Below are 23,017 nucleotides of genomic sequence, written 5' to 3' on the forward strand. Positions count from 1 at the left end.
TCGATGACAAAAACATTGATGTTAAAAATATCCCCAAAAATATATAGAATACAAAAATATCCTTGTAGTAATTACCCTCAAGTTCCTTTAATAAACAGCCTTTTGCCTGTTCTCCCAATAATAGAAAAAAAATAGAAGGGGCATCCGCTTCATTTTTCGGAGGCTCACCTGTCAGTATATAACTCATTTTTTGTAAAAAACATACATAATAATAACTGAAAAAATCAGGCAGGCCACGACCTCCTCTTTCTTCAGGTAACGTCAACCATTTCATAGCTCTTCGAACTTTACCCGGAGCCCAGAAAAATTTCCCACAGATATCTTGTAATTCCTGTATATATTTAGATGAGAATTCCAATGGAATGCTTCGAAATAGATATAAAATCTTAGCAAGAACAATCACCTTAATGATATTCCCTCTTCCTATTATTGATAGTTGAAGTCTGCTCCATCTATCTAGTGAATGCTTAATTTGATAAATGATCTCCTTCCAATTACTGTCAACAATCTCTTGCATTTGAGTTTTGATTTTAATACCTAAATAAGTTACCTCCTCTATTACCCGAGAATCATTAAATTGTATGCTCTTTGTGCACAAGACTTGGGTTTTTGCAGAATTTAATTTATACCCAGACATATTTCCGAAGTCTCTGGCCAGTAATTCGATCTCCCCTATTGCCTCCCTGGGATCAATTGTCACTATGGCTATGTCATCCGCATATGCAAATACTGAATATGAGATACCTGTAACAAGAAAAGGTTTAATATAAGGAGAATTATGTAAAATAATAATAAAAGGATGAATATATAATGCAAAAAGTAAAGGGGAGCAAGGACACCCTTGTCGTGTGCCTCTGGTTATTTTAATCTCTTCAGATTTTAGACCCATAGCAACAATTCTAGCGTTTGGTGCTTAATTGCCATTAAAAAACCTTTCCCGAATCCCATCCTTCTCATGACCTCCCATAAATAAACCCACTCTACACGGTCAAAAGCTTTTTCTGCAGCATCAATGCTAAATCCCTCTTTTCTGCTTCTGCAATATCAAATAAAGTAATGACTCTATTAATATGAGTGACCGTACCTCTTTTTGGTATAAAACCATGCTGACTTGTTGTTACTAATGACGATATGACCTTAGATAAGCGACTCGCAATCATTTTAGAGTATATCTTACTATCGCAATTAAGCAAGGATATTGGCCGGTAAGAGCCGGGTAACTCCGGAGGCTTCCCTTTTTTACTAAATACAATGATAGAGGCATACCCGATTTAAGGTATTGGCCTCAGCATTTAAAGTTGAGTGGAGAAATGTTAAGAAACTGATTAAATTGGGTAAAATTTCAAATTACACCCCTTTTGAGGCTGATAAAGTACTTCCTTCCATTTTTTGGGATAATAATGCAAAGCTATGGTTTAGAAAAGGGGTTTCCAAAATTGGTGATTTATATGACAATAAAGCAATGCTGGTGACATATGCAGAATTGGTAGATAAATATCAACTGCCACAGTCGTCGTTTTTTAAATATCTTCTAATCCGAGATTTTTGTTTGAAAAATCAGATTGAGGCTCTCCCTAATAATTTAATAGAGGGGATCCGCTTTCATAAAAGGATTGGCCCACTTTATTTGACTTTGATGGAATTTAGACATGATGATATTCAAAAATATAATCAGTACTGGATAAATCAACTGGGTGACCCCCAAATTGATATTTCGGAATCTCTATCTCTTGCAAAAGAGATTTGTTTGGCTGCTAATTTAAAAGCTCAAGTCTACAAGACGGTCTTCAGGCTATATTATACTCCTAAACGTATGGCAACCTGGGGAGATAAATATGACGGGAAATGTTTTCGATGTGGGGATCCGGAAGCTGATATGGTGCATATTTTTTTTTTATTGTATCAAATTGTCTCATTTTTTGAATAGTATTGAAGCGTTTATGTCACTGGTACTCCTATGTCCTTTTAAGATCTCCTCTACACTTATGTTACTCGGAATAGGCCAAAAAACAAATAGTCCTTCTGTATTAAAAGAACATAGGTATTTTTTATTCCTTGCAATGACTGTCGCGCGGCTTTGCATTTCTACAGAATGGCTATCACCTGAGGCTCCGACTTTTGAACTTTGGAGAGCTAAGTTGTATCGTATTTATGAAATCGAATCGAATTTGTATGCGTTGAAGGAGGTTCGGAAGAAACATATTGGATTGTTAATTTGGGGAGGGCTTACACATTTCCTTGAAGCAAGATGAATAATATTGAAGTATCATTATATATTTTTTTGTACCTGATTTATTTATTTTTCTTTTCTTTTTTCTACAAATTGCTTTTGTTTGTCTGACTTTAAAATTCATTTTTCATTGCTACGATGTGTATGTGTTGAATATCTTACTGAAACTGTCATGGAAATAATAATAATAAAAAAAAAAGAATACAAAAATATCGACTCCCATACCTACACAGGTAAGTACAAAAATATAGAAATCAAAAATATCGATGTAAAAAATATCGATTTAAATATATAAAATAATATAATATGTTAAATATTAATTTTAACAAAATAAATTGCATTTAATATACGTTTTAACAAAATCTAACAAATAAACTTCAATAAAAAAATACACACAAACAATAATTTTTTCATATATATATACTTTGAAATAATTAATAAACTATTATCTTTTATGTATTTTAAAACTTTAAAATTATATAAAAATAATATATATATATATATATATATATATATATATCAATAATTTAAAATATAAAAAAAATCTTTAATAACTTAAAACATTAAACTAATACAAAATATTTAAACGAAAATTTCCCAATACAATCAGTGCGACAGAAGGGAAGGTGTTGGATAGCAAAATAAGTACAATTTACTATTCCAACTCCAGTAAGTGCAACAGTAGGGAAAGTGTTGTATAGCGGAGGGGTAAAAATTACTATTCCGACTCCACTGAGAGCAACAGTAGGGAACGTGTTGGATAGCGGAGGGGAAAATATTACTGTTCCCACTCCAAATAATGTAGCACTAGGGAACGTGTTGGATAGCTGAGGATTAAAAATTACTATTCCCACTCCAAAGAGTGCAACAGTAGGGAAAGTGTTGGATAGCGGAGGGGTAAAAAGTACTATTCCCACTCCAAACAGTGCAACAGTAGGGAAAGTTTTGGATACCAGAGGGGTAAAAAAAAATATTCCTACTTCAGTGAATGCAACATTAGGAAAAGTGTTGGATAGCGGTGAGGTAAAAATTACCATTCCCACTCCAAATTATGCAACAATAGAGAAAGTGTTGGATAGTGGAGGAGTAAAAATTACTATTCCCACTCCAAAGAGTGCAACAGTAGATAAAGTGTTGGATAGCGGAGGGGTAACAGTTGCTATTCCCACTCCAGTGAGAGCAACAGTAGAATAACTGTTGGATAGCAGAGGGGTATATTTTTGTATTCCCACTCCATTGTATTCAACAGTAGGGAAAGTGTTGGATAGACAAGGGGTAAAAATTACTATTCCCACTCCAATAAGTGCAACAGTGAGGAAAGTGTTGGATAGCGAAGAGATAAACATTTCTATTCCCACGCCAATGAATGCAACAGTAGAATAAATTTTGGAAGGTGGAGGGGAAGATGTTTTTATTCCCACTCCAGTGAATGCAACAGTAGGCAAAGTATTAAATAGCAGAGGGGTGAAAATGTACTACTCCCACTCCAGTGAGTGCAACAGTAGGGAAAGTGTTGGATAGTGGAGGGGTAAAAATTACTCTCTTTACTCCAAGCAGTGCAACAGTAGAGAAAGTGCTGGATAGCGGACAGGTAAAAATTACTATTCCTACTCCAGTGAGAGCAGATAGCGGAGGGGAACAAATTACTATTCCCACTCCAAAGAGTGCAACATGAGGGAAAGTGGTGGATAGTGGAGGGGTAAAAATTACTATTCCCACTCCACTGAATGCAACAGTAGAATAACTGTTGGATAGCAGAGGGGTAAACATTGTATTCCCACTCCACTGAAAGCAACAGTAGGCAAAGTGTTGTATAGCGGAGAGGTAAAAATTACTATTTCCACTCCAGTGAGTGCGACAGTAGGGAAAGTGTTGGATAGCAGAGGGGTGAAAATTACTGCTCCCACTCCAGTGAGTGCAAAAGTAGGGAAAGTGTTGGATAGCCGAGGGGTAAAAATTACTATTCCCACTCCACTTAATGCAACTGTAGGATAACTTTTGGATAGCGGAGGGGAAAATGTTTTTATTCCCACTCCAGTGAATGCAACAGTAGGCAAAGTGTTGGATAGCAGAGGGGTGAAAATGTACTACTACCACTCCAGTGAGTGCAACAGTAGGGAAAGTGTTGGATAGCGGAGGGGTAAAAATTACAATTCCAACTCCAGTAGGTGCAACAATAGGGAAAGTGTTGGATAGCAGAGGGGTAAAAATTACTATTCCCACTCCAATCAGTGCAACAGTAAGGAACGTGTTGGCTAACGGAGGGGGAAAATTACTATTTCCAATCCAGTGAGTGCAACAGTAGGGAAAGTGTTGGATAGCAAAGAGACAAAACTTTCTATTCACACTCAAACAGTTAAAACAAATAAAAAACATAAAACATTATAAAAAATCATAAAAATAAATAAAAAATATTTACAAATAAAAAATCAAATATATTAAATTAGTATAAAAATAAAAAATATAATTACATATACAAAGCTACAAATAATATATAAAATAATAAATACATTTGTAAAATACAATTCTTTTAAACTAGAAAATATTTACAAATAAATTAATACATGCATGTATTTATTGAATTTCCTACCCTATAACAAAACACTTCAACATTTTTTATAAATTTTTTTCTCCAATATTAACATATTTATTAATCAATAAAAAGAATAACAAAAACTAATAAACATTGACTACACACACTTTAACACTGATATCCACAACACACACCTAAATTAAACTCTAAAATAATGAAACTCAATTAAAAAGAATTTATAGATTAAAAACTATTACTATTAACAAATAATAATAAAGTAACTAAAATGTATTTAATACTCACCCTTTACCCCTTTAAAAGTAAAAACAGACAAAAAATTAACCAATTACCCCAAATACATATCAAATAATTTACATTAATTAACCACTATGGGGCCGATTCTGATCCGGGTCGGAAAGCACTCCGACCGAGTCGGGTCCGGAGTGTTTTCCGACCGAGCCGGACCCCTACAGTCCGACCGAGCGAGTACGATGCGCACGTATGCTGTCGGACTCGGTTCGGTCGGACTCCCATAGAAGTCAATGGGAGCCAGTTGTATGACGCGTACATGCGCACCCATTGACTGAATTGGTACGTCTCGAACAAGTGCGCCCCCTACAGTAGGTACGCATCGGTGACATCCGCGCCGTACATGCCTGTGTGGGGGAGACCCATGGGTCTCCCCCTGTGTGCGAGTCGTATGGCTGTGGGAATCGGAGGGGGGGGGGGTCTGACGCAGACCCCCGAAGACCGACTCCGGGAGCTTTTGCGAGCCGGACACTCCGGCTCGCACAGGCTGTCCGACGCGTGCATCGTACTGGCTCGGTCGTGAATTGCATCCATTGCACGCCACGGTTAGCTTACGACCGAGACGTACGGAGCGGTTCGGACCCGGAAACGACTCGGTCGGTGAATTTCATGTAGCTCGCATCATACTGGCTCGCTCGTACAGCTGTACGAGTCGGGTGGGAAACACGTGTACGGCTCATAGTTTTTCCGGCCGGATCGCGTTCGGTGCACTTCCGGCCCGGATCGGAATCTGCCCGTATATATTAATTAATTAAATACAAATTACTTCCCACTTTTTACTCCTATAAACCCCAAAACACAGATTTAAAAGTAATTCCACAACTACCATAATTAATTACCAATTAATTAATTGTAATTAACATCCAATTATTAATTCATCAATTAAAAATCAATTACTTCCCACTCTTAACTATAAACACCACAGCACACACTTAAAATTAATTACACAATTACCATAATTAATTACCAATTAGTTAATTTAAATTAATTAAAAAACAATAATGAACTGATTAATAATACATTACTTTACACATCTAACACTGTAACATCTTAATTAAACAGATATTAATAAATAAAAAATAATAAATGAATTTAATGTAATTAAATTACTTCTCACCCTATTCCCTTATAAACCCACAACCCGCTCAGAAACTAAAAACGCAAAATTCAAATAAAAAAATTGTTTAATATATACTAAAAATGAAACACATATATTACAAATACAATCAATTCTTATACAAAAAACATACAACACATACATATAAAATATATACTAAAATACATAACCTTAATGAACAATATTTTTAACAACTATATTTTTGCAAACTATATTAAACTCTTCAATATTTTTAACATCAATATTACTTACCTAAAATCGATATTCTTGACCATGAGAATCTGTATGTCGATAGTTCTGACCCACGATATTTGCAACTTGATATTTGTGCAACTCGATATTTTTGAATCAATATTCTGACTGCACCTGCAGAAATACAAGATACGTGAACAATCATAGAACCTATTAGTCTCTAGTTAATTCAAGAGAGTGTTCTAAGTGTCTGACTAATAAAGAGTATGGACACATCTCATCGAGAGTCTAAGGCAAATAGACTTAAAACATAAAGTCTCCAGTAACAGCAGTTTTAGTGACAGCTGTAAAATCCACCAAAACTACAAACAAGCAGCCTAATGAAGCTGAGATTAAACTTTAACAGCTAAAGTCAAAGAATTTTATACACAAATCGCACTTTCTAAAAATAGATTCTGCAAATTCAGCATGAGATCATGGTTAGGGTCGCATTGGCAAATCAGGAACATTTACGTAATTAAAAAGACATTAGCACTAACCCATTTCTTAAGATAATCAAAATCGTCCATCTTCTCCCTCCGCAACCACCCTCCAGAGATTATCAACACAAAATGAAACATCCACTAACAGTGGCTAATAGTTTCTGCTCCTCTACATCCACACTTCCAGGTGAAGTCTTTGAAAATTATATTTTGGGTACATGGTGGAAGCTTCAATCATAGTCTTTCTAATAATGCTGCTATTACATTTACGTCATTTACTTGGGGGCCGGTTACGAGTCTGGCGGTCCACTGACTGCCAGACTCATGGGGGCGCAGCTGTGGCGGTCTCCTGACCGCCCTATTATGATTAGGGTGATTGGACCGCCAGTGCCCCGATGCAGCTGCCGTTCCCTGGCGGTGTTGCGGTGGTCAGAAGGCAGTAATATACTTGGCGGGACCGCTGTGGTTCCATCACCAAGAAAACTGTTGCCGAGAGGAAACAAAGTTGGCCCTACAGGGCCCCCTGGTGCTTCATTTGTATTTGTATTTGTATCTGGGTTTTGTATCGCGCCAACTCACCGACAGGTCTCAAAGCGCTACTGACCAAGTACAGAACAAAGATGGAGGAGATAGAAGGTAACGGGTCTAGCAATTTGTTAATGAAGTGGGAACGCGTTCTTGAAGAGTAGAGTCTTCAAGGCCTTCCGGAAGCGGAGGAGATTGGGCTCTCTACGAAGAGCCTCTGGCAGCTTATTCCAGTTGATGGGGGCCTGTACTGAGAACGATCTGCCTCCTTTGGTCGTCAGCTTAAAGCGTGGTTGAGACAATACGAAAGAGCCCGACGATCGCAAGACGCGTTTGGGTTCGTGGAGCTCGAGCCTTTCCTTTATATAGGATGCCCTGTGGAAAGCGATCCCAAAGGGGATGATGGACGGAGCGTTTGAGCAAATCGAACACTCACCCCCAGTCAACTGATCTGGGTTTAATCCATCATCATTCTTTAGCTCACTCCACCACCCCAGTTCAGACATGGCTGTATGCAAATCAGTCTGACCCTGTGCCTCATGGGAACAGTCCAGCCCAAACTGCCAAGCCATGTCTTCCCTGGACCGGAAACAAGCATCTTGGGACCGGTTTCGGGTTCATAACCCTCATCAGCCAGGCTATCTTGAATCCAGTGGCAAAGTGAGCAAGGGACCCACGTCTGGGCATACCTTGCCAATTTAGGGCGAACAAAGCGATACCAAAGGGGATGATGGACGGAGTGTTTGAGCAAATCAAACACTCACCCCCAGTCAACTGATCTGGGTTTAATCCATCATCATTCTTTAGCTCACTCCACCACCCCAGTTCAGACATGGCCATAAGCAAATCAGTCTGACCCTGTGCCTCATGGGAACAGTCCAGCCCGAACTACCAAGCCATGTTTTCCCTGTTCGCCCTAAGTTGGCAGGGTATGCCCAGACGTGGGTCCCTTGCTCACTTTGCCACTTTGGTTATGAACCCGAAACCGGTCCCAGGATTCTTGTTTCCGGTCCAGGGAAGACATGGCTTAGCAGTTCGGGCTGGACTGTTCCCATGAAGCACAGGGTCAGACTGATTTGCATATGGCCATGTCTGAACTGGGGTGGTGGAGTGAGCTAAAGAATGATGATGGATTAAACCCAGGTCAGTTGACTGGGGGTGAGTGTTTGATTTGCTCAAACGCTCCGTCCATCATCCCCTTTGGTATCGCTTCATGCCCTGTGGATGCACAGAGGGGGGCACAACATGTGCCCCCTCTGTGTGCATGCACACCCGTTCCTGCATGGCATGGACTTCACAGTTCATGCCGTGCAGTAACTGTTTTTAGCGTTCCCATTTTCAGGGCACCGCCGTGGGAAAGTAGCAAAAAAAAGCCACACCGGCCAAGTTGTTATCAGGCCCTTAGTCTTCCCCAGAGATAAGGGGAGAGAAGGCTTTGCAGCAAGACATTGATGGGAGAGGGAATTGAGCTGGATGAACAGAATATCAGAATCTTCATCCATATTAGAACAAGCATTTGCAATGTAATCTGTCTCGCATTAGTGAAAGTTAGAGCCATTGGCATTGCAAATGACCATGTTTCTTAGTTATGTTTTTCTGTTTGCAGTAGGGTGATCATTTGACCTATCTAAAGAGATAGGCAGGAAAGAGAGCGGAGAGAAAAACGTGGAAAGTAGGGGTGGTACAAGTAGCGCTTTAAAAGATAGAGGAAAAATGGAATAGTACCATAAGCAATAAAAGAATATCCACGAAGCAAAGAAAGAGTGCAATATCAAAGCTCTGACTAGTTGTCCCTCTGGAGTTCTAAAGGGACCTCGATAAGCCACATAAGGTACTGCCCCCTTAATGCAGCCTACTAAAGGATGTTGTTCCGGCATTGTTTTCTATTGAATGCAGTATCAGAGGGCAATGGCGTGGGGACGCTCTGTTTAGGAGCAACTGTGCGCTTAACAAATTTATAACATAACAATGCCTTAATGTCTATATGATATAACAGCTTTAACGAAAGGGTGGCTGATAACATCAGTGACGTGTCTTTTACAGCGCAGCAGAATTTTCTCCTGTTTAGAAATGCAGGGGTGTGCATTTTTACACAGTACTGGTCAGCTGAGGCGTAGACTCAACTACTGGCTAAGGTCCAGCTGGGTCAGGAGATTTCTGATACCTTACCCATTCAAAGTGGCAGAAGACAGGGCTTCCTTCTCTCGCCACTACTTTTTGCAGTAGCTATTGAGACTCTCGCCGAGGAACTTTGAGACTCCGGGAGCCCGTTAGAAACCCTTCACCAGGGTGTCGATTCAGAGTATTGCTTTATGCGAGTGACCTGCTTATTTACCTCCGGCATCTATGGGAGTTGGGCACTAGGGTTCTCCAGATCCTACACATTTTTTCTGAATTTGCAACCTAAAGTCTAATACTACTAAATCCGAGAGGAACCGGAGGATATGTAGTGGGCCCCCATGCATCTAAGTGGTAGGTCATATATTTGTGAGTGCGTATTCGACAAGAGGAAGACAGGGCATGGGAGCGTAATGTACTTGTCCAACTATCAAGAATGAATAGGGATCTTTCTATGTGATCTCCGCTAACCGTGTAACTCATGGGCAGAGCAGCCATATTTAAAATGGTTACTCTACACTGTCTCCTCTACCAGCTCCAAAAATACTCACTCAAGATCCCCCACAGTTTTTTTTGGCATATTGTGTCACCGCCGAGGAACTTCTTGTGGGATATCACGGCGCTGAGAAGAACATTGAATGAAGTGCTATAAATCACCATTGAGAGCAGTAGAATGTCAAGTATACCACAAAGCAGCACACCTGATAGGGGCCAACGACTTGTCCTATGCACCTACGTCTGACCTTGTCTTTGCCACTGAAAGATGGGCAATGGCAAGTGTCCATTTCTTTAACTATTGATATGGTGGTATAATTCTCCCAATGATGAAGTGAGTGCTAGGGATCTGGTGTAAGAACTTTAGAGACTTAGGCCCTCCTTTAGAATTCAGCGGACAGGTTACTCCATGACAAACGTGACGGATATTCTGTCCATCGTATTACAAGTGCCATTGGATATAATTATAATACACTTGTAATACGGTGAACTGGATATCTGTCATGTGTATGATGGAGTACCTGTCCGCCAAACTATAAATCAGGCCCTTAGGCTGACACAACAATTTGACTAAAGAAACTCCACTGTGGGTGAGAGCTATGCTCTGTAGGTTGCCGCAGTAGGAAGCTTTCAAGGGTGTTATAAGATTTTGATCTCCACGATAGGAGATATCATGTCAGGGGCTCACATGGCCTCATTCCTTGGCCTGAGTGAATCCTATGATATGCGCAGGCAGCAATTGTTCCGTTATAAGTTGATCCTTAATTCTTTTGCAGATGAAGAATGGCAGGAGACTAGGATGGCCCTTAGAGAAGTAGCTGTTACTACCCAGTTGAGATACATTTTAGCTGGGAATCCTCCAAAGAGTCTATGTCACCATCCTTAAACTGTGGCGCTTTGGGAAGATTGCGTCTCACAGCTGTCACATGTGTAGAAACTGTACTAGGGACTTCCTTCGCACTATATGGTCATGCCTGGAGCTACATCACTTCTTGAAAGATGTGTTGTCCACCCTTGGAAAGGTATTGGGATGAACTCTAGACCCAGACCACTAACTCATTCTGTTATATATAATGGCCAACGTGGACACCAACTGATATAAAGTCTCCCTTCTTCACTTATGCCGGCAAGTCACTAAACAGGACATAGCAAAAGAAATGGAAAGATGAGCGCCTCTCAACACTAGATAATTGGGCTCGGGAAATAGACAGTTGTATGGTACTGGAGATGCCGGTGTACGAATCCCGTGGAGGCCCAGACAAACATACCAATATATTAGGTAACTGGTGGGTAGATATATGGTCCTGAGCCCATAGAGAGGCGTGGATGTCCTAAGGGGCACAACAATGGTTTAACATGTATTAGGAGGCAGGGCACTGAACAAGTTTAGTGATACTGAAGATGTGATGAGACTGCTTTGTTTTACTACTGTTATGTGACTGTTATAGTGATCCACCTAATGTAACAGACACTTTTTGTGAAGTGATGTACAATTTTGAGATCAAGCTACCCATATACTTTAATACAATATTGATAACTGCCAATAAACTTGAATACAAAATAAACATATTGGGGCATTCGGGATGAGGATGTTCTCAGCCAGCCTTGTCTTCTGTTCAGTAAATGCCAGTTACCTCTCAGATGATATTCACATGCACTGTGGGAGAGGGTCAACGAGATGTTTCTAACAGTTCACCAGAATTCCGCGCCAACTTTGCATACATTATCCAGAACGAGTCATCATGCTGGGCCAGTGTTGCATCGTAGGTTATACTTGTGCGCGTGCATGCATGATTGCTGATGTGAAACAACATTGGCAAAAATTATTGGCAATGTCATACTGTCAGCATTGGCAAAGCCAAAGAATGAGACCTTTTGGCTTTGTCAAGGCTTTTTTAATTTTGTTCTCTCTTTGAACTTTTCCCCATTCTCACATAAGACTCGCAAACAGCAATAATTGGCAGATGAACCGTACATGCCTCCTTTCCAGAGCGGCACCGACCCCAGTCTTTTTCAGGTGGCAGAGTTAAAATCTGATTCGCTTTGCTCCACCCCTTCCCTCATGTCCCCTCCCCTGTTGACAGCACTTCCGCGTTAGGTCAGTTGAAACTCTGCTGTACGATCTCAGTGAGCACGTCTTTGGTTTGTGATCGGCAGTAAATATCTTAAACATGAAGCCGTGTAACGCCGAGGCACCTTACGTTTGCTTCTACTTAAGTTACTTGAAGGGAACAAAAAAGGTGTGTGGGGAAGAATAAGCCACTTGAGAAAATACTTTAAACTGTGCTGTATCCTGACTAAAGGGTGACTGTCTATACAATGCATAGTCAAAGTCAAGTCACAATTATTAATTCAAGCATTAATTGTGATATAAGGTGTATACGCTGGGTAAACTAGTTTGCAGATCGTGTTTTGAAGACACTCTTCAGTGTTTTGATTTAAAAATTCAAGCAGGTTTAATTTAATATCTTTTTTTTTTAACAGATATGGGACGCAATAAAGTCCGGATCTGCCCTTGAAAATCCTGTATTGCTGAACAAATTCCTCCTTTTAACCTTTGCTGTGAGTAAAAGTTTTATTTTAAATTCTGCGCTTTGACATATTAGACTAATGTGAGTTCAATATAGTCTGCTGGTTTCGATAAAGTGCCAGTGGGCGCTGTAGGAATTCCATTTCCAAAATGCATTTTCATGTATAAGACCTGTGATAAACCTATTGCTTTGTAGGAACACCTCTACCTTATGGAGTTTAGCGATGTGAGTGAAAAGGTAGAGATATGAAAATATTCTTGTTCCTTTGGCAGATAACCAACTGAATAGCAGATCTACTGTCAATGAGCCTCTCCTACAGGTATGTGTGAATGTGCAGGCAGTGACCTCTCTAACTGGAGCAGATACACTTTGTCCTGTTCACAGTGTGGACAGTGTGTTTGGAAGTCCTGAATGAGCAAAACCCATCGCATATCAAGGCAGAGAGGTGGTGATGTCATGGGCTTCCTGTTGACTGGCAGGATTCGTTGTCATCTGTCTCCCTTTGTGTAAATTGGAGTTTATGTGGAGTACATTGCCCCTTTTAGAAGAGATTGGACTGGTACAAAAGGGTTCTGCCCCTGAAACAGCCCTGCGATGCCTCTGCCCTGCTAAGCTCTGAAGGCATGTAAGAAATCAGGCACCTTCCCTTGCGAGGAGTTGAACCATATTAGGCCAAGATCAGTGGTCAGACACTAGCCAATGGCTATGTTAGTTAAACTTTCAAATTAATAGCGCAGGTAGATGGAGGCTTCCTCACGCTGTAGAAACATATTTAAAAAGAAGAGGATTGTAAAAGTATCTTGAAAGAATTACTGATTCAAAAGTAAAGACTTACGGATTTTGATGAAAGAAAGTAAAGAAGTAAAGTACACAGTATTAATAGAAACGCAATTCATTTTTCAGCCTGAACACAACGCTCACTGACAGGTGTCTGACTTTAATTTCACCATCAAGGGTGCAGGAGAGAAACAGTTAAGCCAGTGGAGGTGCCTCACAGTAGGTGTGATGTGATCCTGTTGTCTCGAGCAAGATGCATGAAGAGAGGCAGCAGAGTACATCAGCTGAAATTGTTGTGAGAATGTTTTGGAGCCCTAGGTAGATGAAATTACCATAATTTAGGCAAGTCTTTATTAGAGCCATTATTACTGCAGTGTGTTCTTCTGAAGCAATAAAAGGAATAGTTTTCCTCAGTCACTTAGTTTGCCAAAACCAGGGGCTTCCCACTTTTGAAATATTGAGGTTCTAGTTAGTGTACGTCTCAAAATATGTGCAACTTTAGCTAGGTTAGGGAGAACACATGATTCTGTCCATTTGGCAGTGGCATATTTGTATTCAGTAGCTCCGTTTTAGTAGGATTAAGCTTCAAAACATGAGAGCAACGTGAAGGAAAACTTGGGTTTCTGATGTGGTTTAAAAATGGCCTCTGGAATTAACCAGTTCACAGATCATTTGCCTGTCAGCTGTGTATGAGTTAAATTGCACACCCATAGATTGGTGCGGGCTAGAGTTAATATGTATACACGTTAGAAAAGATGAAAGCACAGATACCTTGAGTTTACGTAAATTGATAGATTGTTTCTTCTATTTGAAAGGAGTTAGGAAGTATATTGCTTTGTCCTCCCAAATAATAGAAAATACCGCCCTCCCACACAGAGGCTCACACACGGCGAAGCGATAATAACAACACCACAATGAAAGGGATTTCACTTTTATAAAATGAGACACACCAAAAGACTGTCCCCAGAATAAGGCATGGGGTTTTATTTGTGCAACACCCTCTAACAAAAAGGCTTTCTCAGATGTCGAATGAACAACATTCAAATGTATATAGAGAAAAAAAGATATATATCTATATAGAGATGTATATATATGTGCAATCAATAGTATCACACTTATATGTAGGCAAATGCAACTGTTAAATGCATACAAGCAGATAATATGGACGTCTGCTGCAAGAAATCAGAAAGATATATACACTAAATACATCAGATGATTACAACCACTGAAGACTTGAATGTGCACACAGACACTCGCACATCACAATGACAACGCCTCAGATGGTTATAACCACTGAAGGCTTGTTTGTGCACATAGTCACTCTCACATCACAATGTCAATAATCAAAAATAAAACACATCACCGGCTGCAAACTTCATCTTGGCCCACTCCAGTCTGGGAGATTCTCAGCCGGGGTCAAGAGACTCAGCAAAACTGGGAACTGCTGTGCTGAAGTGGATGCGTCCTTCCCCATTCAAACACGAAACAAATCCCAGTCTCCAAGTCAACAAACCCCAGCTTTATAATCTCAAAGTACACTAGAAGTTTCTGAGTGGCCCTCCTCTGCGCCAAGGAAACTTACTGGAGTTGGCCACTCTCCATTCAAACATTTCAAAGGCAAAAGAGTTTTCAGGTTCCTTCTGCGCTCTCACATGTTTCAGTCCCTTATCTAAACAAAGCTTACGAAAGTCTCCAGCAGACCACAAAATAAAACAACCTTGAACGTGAATAGCCTAAACAACTTGAGCAATCTGAGTGCCTGCCTGTGCGCAAAGCATAAGCTAGACTGAGTCAGAATTCAAGATGGCATGAGGGCATGTCCAAGCCAGTAGTAAGAACTTCATAATACTTCCCAATGTACAACACAATGCACATTTGTGCACCACTTCCTATAGCATCACACACTTCATCTCCCCATGTACAACATAATGCACATTTGAGCACCACTGCTTATAACACTGTACTTCGAGACCAAGAAGTACATTTCACACCTCTCTCTCGCTCATGCTTTCAAATGCACATCCCACATGTTCTGTTCCTGGCAAGGCTGTTATAGTCTGTAAAAGCTCCCACTCTAAAACTACAAAGAGACACAAAAGAAATCTTCAAGGGAAAAAGGCAAATGCAGGAAACATGATGTCGTACATTCAAGCTAGGATAAAGTAAAACACCAAAAGTCAATTCAAATAATGGTAGTCAAAGGTCATCACGTGGTTTCAATACATGGGAGTGATGGGAGTGCCTCTACCACTACAGGAAGATATTCTGGAAATGATCAGAGAACATGGAACTTGCACATTTAAGAGTCAGATCATCAAGGCTGATGGCCCACATTCTGTTAAGAAGTAGGGGATGGTTGATAGTGTTGAAGATTACCAAAAGGTTCAACAGGACTCTTACCAGACATCATCGGCTGGTTTGTCTGGTCATCATATGCAGAAAACACCACTGGCTCTGAGCTTTTCTCTGGTGTGAAGGCAGCTTGAAGGTATTGTAGTGACCTATTGGTTTCCACATATAAATGCAGTTTTGGAGAGACCAGCTTTTTCTGGATTTTACCCTGATAAAGCAATAGAGGAACAAATAAATATTATTGCGTTTGTCAGGAGAGAGAGTTGTTTTCTATGATACAGTTTTTACCCTGTTTTTTTCTATTCTCTTGGTATTACTTCAGTCTTAAGGGACAGATTGAGCAGGGAGATATGATTTGAGGCCAACTCCTAACCATTTGATTTATTTATTTAGAAGGGCAGATATCTGATGGTAGTACTGTGCATCGAGTGTAGCTACGATATTGGTTGTCTCAATAGTGGTAACTTCTCTAGAGCAAGTTAGAGTAATTGCTGGCAGGGGTGTAGTTAACTTTCCAGGGCAGGTCCAAGATTGGAACCTCATTTTACCTGGTGTCTACTATTTTGAGTTGTGTTGATAAGCTTGATAGCTCAGTTTGTGGCTGAGATCAGAAAGATCCTCAAGAGCCATTGAAGGAGTTTCAGGGCCTGGCCAAGGCCAGTGGCGTTGTCACTTCCTCAGAACTACATTTATGGACTCAGAGGGGCCTCTTCCCTAGGTAGAATCCTCTTACCATTCCAAAATACAAAAGGCTGCGGATGTTCTGGAGTTATATCTGCCTACAGTAGAATCTAAATCAAACATTCTCACAGAGGTCCTATAGCCTATGATCCACACTTCAGAACAACATCTTCCATCTAATAAGGCTCTTCTCGACACTGTATTACCCATGTGCACCAAACCATCCTCAACTCCTGTCAACAACAGATCTATCTTCAAGAGGTATAGACCAGCCCGCAGTGACCCTTCCATTTTGGCAGAGCACCCTTCCCCAAAATCCTTGTTAATCAGTCTTCATCCTCGTCTCATCTGTGGCACTTCCCCTATCACCCCAGCGTATAGGGAATCAAAAACAAATGGAGGCTTCGGTCAACAAAATATTTGCAGCTGGAAGCCTAGCACTCAGGTCCCTGAATGCTATGTACCTGCTAGGATGATGTATGCTCATGCAGTGAGGCACTTACATCCCTAATCTCTGAAATGTAATCCAAGTTGCCAATTCTATGGGGGATATCTTTTGCTGTTTGCAGACATGCCTGGCTGTATGTTTGGATTTTCCTCTGATGTGTAGTCCTCCCTGATGGACCTCCCCTTTGAAGGCATAAATCTTTTTGGAGAGAAGGCTGAACCGCCTTGGAACATTTTAAGATGCTGGAACATGGTACCTTAATAAGTATTTGGTTTACGATTCAAATTTCATATCTTAGTATACCTTAATATAAAGTCACTGCTCTTACTGGGCCCTTGGCCTCCGGACCTTGGAAGCAGGTAAAGAAGTTATCAGAAGGTGCAAATCAACATTTAAATTACTTATCACAGCTGTCAATTATTTGGGAGTCAATGATGATATTTGTATGTGAGTTTAAAGGGTTTTATTCAAATCTTTTAGTAAGTATCTTTATTACTCATCAATCAATCAATTATTTTCGATATAACAAAATAGAACATAAAGCATTAAGCGCCTTCCATATGAAATAAATCCCTATTCTAAATGAGAAAAGTATCTTGAACCCATAAAGAGTTCTAAAACCATAGGTGAAAGCATACACCTTTAAACAGATCAAATAGCACTTGTCACAATAGAGAAGTCCAGGAAATTCAGTGGAGTCTCAGAAATATAGCATAGACCCTGCTCAAAGCATAACACTTTCAGAGTGTAGAGAGTCTGGGCCTTAGAAGCTGAAAGCATCTAGTGTGTGTCTGGAGAGGATGTCTGTCTCTAACTTAGAAAACACACTAATATAACATTTTGATATCTACAACTGAAACAAATGTTGCAACAATCCAACTCTTCGGCCAATCAGGGCACAATGTCGTTGTGGTAACCGATATACACTGTCTTGACACAGAGACTCACAGATATTAAGTGTTATATGTAACATTATTGCCAACATTGTACAAGTCATCGTTTGGCGCTTATTGGATGCTAATACACAAAATAAGAGTCCACGGTTAAGTCTGTTATTCCACAAATTATATCATCTCTTTCTCACATATTCTAATTTACTATTCTTATTCGTGAAGAAATATTTAAATAAAATTAAACTAAATTATTGAATGTTCTATTGTATTCTATGTGTTTTTGATGTTTATTTTAAAATGTTTGTTTATGTGCTTTTATGGATGGTTTGTGAAATCCGAATAAAGTCTATTTGAATTGAAAATAAATGTTTTGAGGAAGGTTGAAAATGATCTTTTTATATAAAATCATGTTGTTTAAGCACATTTCAGCATTAAACTCTTCAGGTTACTAAGAATATTCACCTAAGGTCAGTAAGAATGAAAAAACTGAAAAACTGTGTTCATAAGCATTTCTAACTTAACATGGGCCGATATGGAAGCCTAGTGCTCTCATTTCTTTTTAAAATGTGGCTTCTCGTTTTAGGTTACACATTATTTCTACACGTTAATTGCATTAATGAGCATTTATAAAAACGCTATATCAAAGGCGAGTTCCGCCATGGCACACTTCCTTGGTCCCCAGCAAAAGAAAGACTTCCAAGGGTTTCACAACTTTTTGTAGCTTTGGGCGAGGGCTCAACTTCTTTCAATGCCAATCTTCCCATGCTCAGCAAGGACCCAAAACCTCATCTTACACCAGTTCAGAAGTCGTAGAAAAGGTTGAGTATGTCAAGCCACCCAAACAGTTGCTCTTTCCTCCTCCTCCCCAGCCCCTCCCAAGGGAAGCAGCTCTACTTCTTCCTTGTCAAGACGAGTGAGATGACAGGATTCCCTTTCTCGCAGACCTGGAAGGCCATAATGTTGGACCAATGTGTATTACAAATTGTGGAAAAGCAGAATGCACTCCCCTTCCAACAGTCTTCTCTTTGGATCCCTCACCCCAGTTAGACCCTTTGCTGGAACACCGCCGACTTCTGTTGTAAGAAGTGGCAGTCATCTTCAGACAGGAGCCGTGGGGTTGATAGCAGCGCAGGAGATTGGTCAAGAATGCTATTCCCAATACTTGCTTTTTCCAAAGAAGCCTCTATGTTCACAAAGAGAAGTTCAAGATGCTCTCCTTGTCCTGTTTCTTTTGACGCTAGTTCTTGGAGACTGGATGGTGCCTCTCAAATTACAGGATGCATATTTTGATATATGGATTCTCAAGTCCCATACGAAATGCCTGTATTTCATAGTGGGATCGACTCTCATCCAGTTTGCTTTATCTTGGTCTCACATCAACAGACCCACTTATCAATAAGTTGTATTGTTAATTCTTTAGTGTTTGATTGGTCTGAGACAGCCTATAGTTCTTGTTTTGCAGAGTTATTTAGCTGCCTCTGATGGAATGTTCCAACAGTTCAAAATAATTGTCATGCGATTCGCAAAGGTTAAGATCTTAGTGGGACTATTTGATCTAGATGGTTGAACGTCGAGGGTTTCAATATACCTATCGTACCTTCATTGGATTTGTCTCTTTATTCATGGAAAAAGAATTTGAACCTGATTTTGCCAAAACCATTTGAATTTCTACTGAGCTTTAAACACTGTCATGTTTGTTTGAGAGCACAGGGCTTAAGATTTTATTTAGAATGTGTGTTTTCCAAGGACGAGAGAATGTTGTTTGATAGCTTGACCAAAATTCTGTGATGGAGCTTTGCCCCTCCTCGGTCCTGTGTGTCTCTGGGTAAATATGAGGTCCAGTTCTTTGTGGCTGATCCAAATTAATATCATTTGCCTGGCCTTAAAAGACGTCTCCCTGAAATTTGGCCATAAATCTGCTTTGGAGACCATGTTTTCAAGACTGAACTATTCCTGCGTCACATTAGCCTGGATTATTTGCTGTACTTTGCCACTTGAACGGGTACATTTTCAGATCTTTGGGGAAGGAAAGTGTTTCCTGTACATAAAATAGGGTTTTTTATTGATTCCTTTAGGTTTCGTTTTTGTAATGAACTTCTTTCACGTCAGGGTGTTGAGTAGCCTAGGCGAACATCTGCATGTCTTTTTGCGACAAAATCATTTTATGGCTCATGGTGAATTCTCTGGTTATTGCCAGATATCCAAATTTATGGGCTCCTTTTTTTTGCAAATTGTGGTTTTCCATTTAGGTTTCTATTGCATTTATCTGAATTGACATTGTGTCAGGCCTTTTTTTTGCTGGTTTTATTGTAAGCATCAGCCAATCATACTTGCACTTGCAGGCCATATAGCAACAGTAGTTACAAAATTGGACATTTTAGAGAAAAATTATAGGTTGATTGCTGCCTATCAGGTTGATCAGAGCTCAATCTTCACATAAATACTGTCATAGTATCCCTACTTCAGTCGCTGCAATGATCTAATTCCATTTAAAATGTATCAGTTCATCAGGCTCGTCAGTATTACAGATTTATGTTTGAAGATTGCAACCATGTAGTAGACTAGAAGATTCTTGGATGTCTGCTATTACATTGTCTTCAAGCAAAAGACAGTTGACTTCTGCCATACTGTCAGTGAATTTTGGGTACTAAATGGCTAAGAGTACTTGCACAGAGAGGGCTGAACAATGCATCACTCTCTCTGGATTATCCATCACCAGCAACCAATACTCAGTGCTATAAGGGGTCTTCTTCAGTACAGAACAATTCCCTGTCAATGCATGGTAGGGAGTTGGGGGGTGTAGAAAATTGGGTTACTGTTTGAGGGGAGTGAAACCCTACTCAATCAGCAACCATAATTCTTATCAAGGTGAAACATAAGGAAACCCCAAATTAACCAGTTCTTAACCTTCTGATAGCTTGGCACAAACATCAGGCTTAACCTAGAGACACTGTGTAAAGTATGTATGTAATACTTGAAATAGTGATAAAGTAAAAACACAAGAAAAATCCCACACCAATTCAGAAAAATAGCGTAAAATGTAATGAATTGAGACCAAAACAACTAAAATCCTATCAGTAGAACTTGAGTATGCAATTTTAAAGATTTAGGTTAAGATAGTGCCTCAAAGCACTTAGCTCCATTATCTGGTCACGCCCGACCCGGACAAATCCACAAGCTCAGGGTGATCGCGATGGAACGTGGTGCGCACAAAGTGACTAAGTTAGGCCCGCTGAACAAAGTATCTTAAATTCGGGATGCGGAGTATTGCAAGATCCCTAATGGATGGTGCGTCGCTTAAGATCGGTTCCAATGGACTGCGCATCGTGATGCCAGGTCCTGCATCCAGGATGCATCACATAGCGGTGTTTCCAAGGAGTTGTGGGGCTGCAATAAAAGGTCCTGTGTCCGGGGGTGGGGGGAAATCCGTTCCGATGAGGTGTGTATTTCTGCGCTGGGGATATGTCGCGCAGTGGTGATTCCGATGCGGAGCTGCGAGGAGATGCGTCGTGCTGTGTGGGTTCTGCTTGGACCACAGCTGGGCCAAGGGTCCAGGACTGGTGGTGGCACAGATTCAGGGGCAAGATCCTCAGCCAGCAGAATCCAGGTGCTGGGGTCAAGGTGATTGTTGCCTTTTCTTTCCCTAAGGCTCTGATCAGAAGGCCAGCTAACTAGCCCTTGGAGTCACTCTAGAGGTCCTGGGTTCAGGATGCAGGTCCAGCCTGTAGAAAAGTGGACCTTTTTGACATGGTCATCCCCACATTTTGCCTGGTATCTGATGCAATTTTGACAGAAGTGCACTGGGGTCCTGTTATCTAGGTCCCCAGTGCCAGATCTCCTTCGTTAAAACTATACAGCTGTTCCCCCAATTGGCAATACATTTAACACCTTCTGTAAATCCCTAGTAAATGCTACCCCTGGTACAGCCGCGGCCCGTGCAGGTAAAAGCGGTGGGGTCAGGTTGTGGGGAATTACGATGGAAAATTCGTTATTTATTTAATTTCCCTTCGTCATCGTCTATTGAAATCCCCCCTCACCCAGGCCCACTGCCCCACCACTCTTACCTGCACGGGCCGCTGCTGCCCTGGTACCTGATGCAGGGAAGCTAAAGATAGTCTCTAAGGGCTGCAGCATGTATTGTGCCACCCTAAGAGACCCCTCAGCACCAAACATGCAAACTGCCATTGCAGACTTTGTGCAATGATGCAGAGAAAAGCAAAGACACAACATGGCACACCTCCTGCCACTGCACGCAGTATAGGTAAGTCCACCCCTACAGTAGGCCTCACAGCCCTAAGGCAGGGTGCACTATAATACATGTGTGGACATTTCAGCATGAGCAGATATCCCTCTGTGATGTCTAAGTCAATTGTTAGATGTTACAAGTAAACAGAGAAACTATTTTGAGTACACTGGTGTTTACAAGTTCCCTAGCTTAATAATGTCTTCACGAAAACTAGAGATCTTAGGTAGAAAACATCTATTATTAATAAGCCCACACTGATTCCAGTGATTGATTTATGAATACATGCACCCAGTGGGCAACTTAGCTGTGCTCTCTTTAAATCTACAGGCTACCTGTGTACTGGCTGTCTGGTGCAGACCAGCCTGCCACCGCAAACAGGTTTCTGCCCCCTGTAGGTGAGAGCCCGTGTTCTCGGAGGGCAGAAACAATACCTGCTCCGGTCAGAGGTGTTGTCACCTCCTCCAAGAAGGATGGTGAAGTCATCAGCAAATCAAGGAAGGAGTCTTCAAAGGTCTCTGCTGCCTTTGATATGCGACCCAAGGCTTCCTCAGACAGGGGAAATGCCCCATCCGCCTCAGGCCGATTTGGCACCAGGACAGGTGGGAAAATTAGCTAGTCAGGAAGTGTGTTCCCATCTCAGGCTTGTACCACCCGTAAGATGGGCTACCTGAAGTGGACGCGACTTTTAGGATTCCACTATCTTAGTTTTGGTGGAATTAGGCTCTCAGAGTCAGGGTTGTGCCGTCTTCCCACAAGAAGTGGTCATATTGAGGGTTTAGACACCCTAAAGGTAAGTAGTCCATTGGTTACTACCTGTCACTCCCCGTAAGGCCCCTAAATTGAGTATTTAGGTAGCACCCCTGTCGCCAGCAATTTAGATTAGACGGATCGAGTACAGAGGACAAAGAAGAACCGTGAGCGACAACTGAAGACTAATGTGGACTTTTGGCGCCAAACCCTGCCTGTCTGCAGCAAGTCTCAACAGTCGTGACAGGCAACTTGTCCTTCAGCGGACCAGTTTTTAAGAACCCCGGGAGACTGCCAGTCCTTCACAAATTGCCAAGCAATCTCCCTTGGAGTAGAGAATC

General features: G+C 40.9%; 1 protein-coding gene across 3 annotated transcripts in view; it reads left to right on the forward strand.

Annotated features, from left to right (window-relative positions):
• The window catches only part of ATG7 (autophagy related 7), a 1,343,349-nt gene that overhangs the window by 108,001 nt on the left and 1,212,331 nt on the right, over positions 1 to 23,017 (forward strand). For all 3 annotated transcript variants that reach the window (XM_085624866.1, XM_085624868.1, XM_085624867.1), the window contains exon 7: positions 12,486 to 12,563. In XM_085624866.1, the coding sequence (XP_085480992.1) occupies positions 12,486 to 12,563 (78 nt within the window). The remainder of the gene's footprint in view (positions 1 to 12,485; positions 12,564 to 23,017) is intronic.

Source organism: Triturus cristatus, chromosome 9 (assembly GCF_964204655.1).
Source record: "Triturus cristatus chromosome 9, aTriCri1.1, whole genome shotgun sequence".
NCBI classification, from domain to species: domain Eukaryota; kingdom Metazoa; phylum Chordata; class Amphibia; order Caudata; family Salamandridae; genus Triturus; species Triturus cristatus.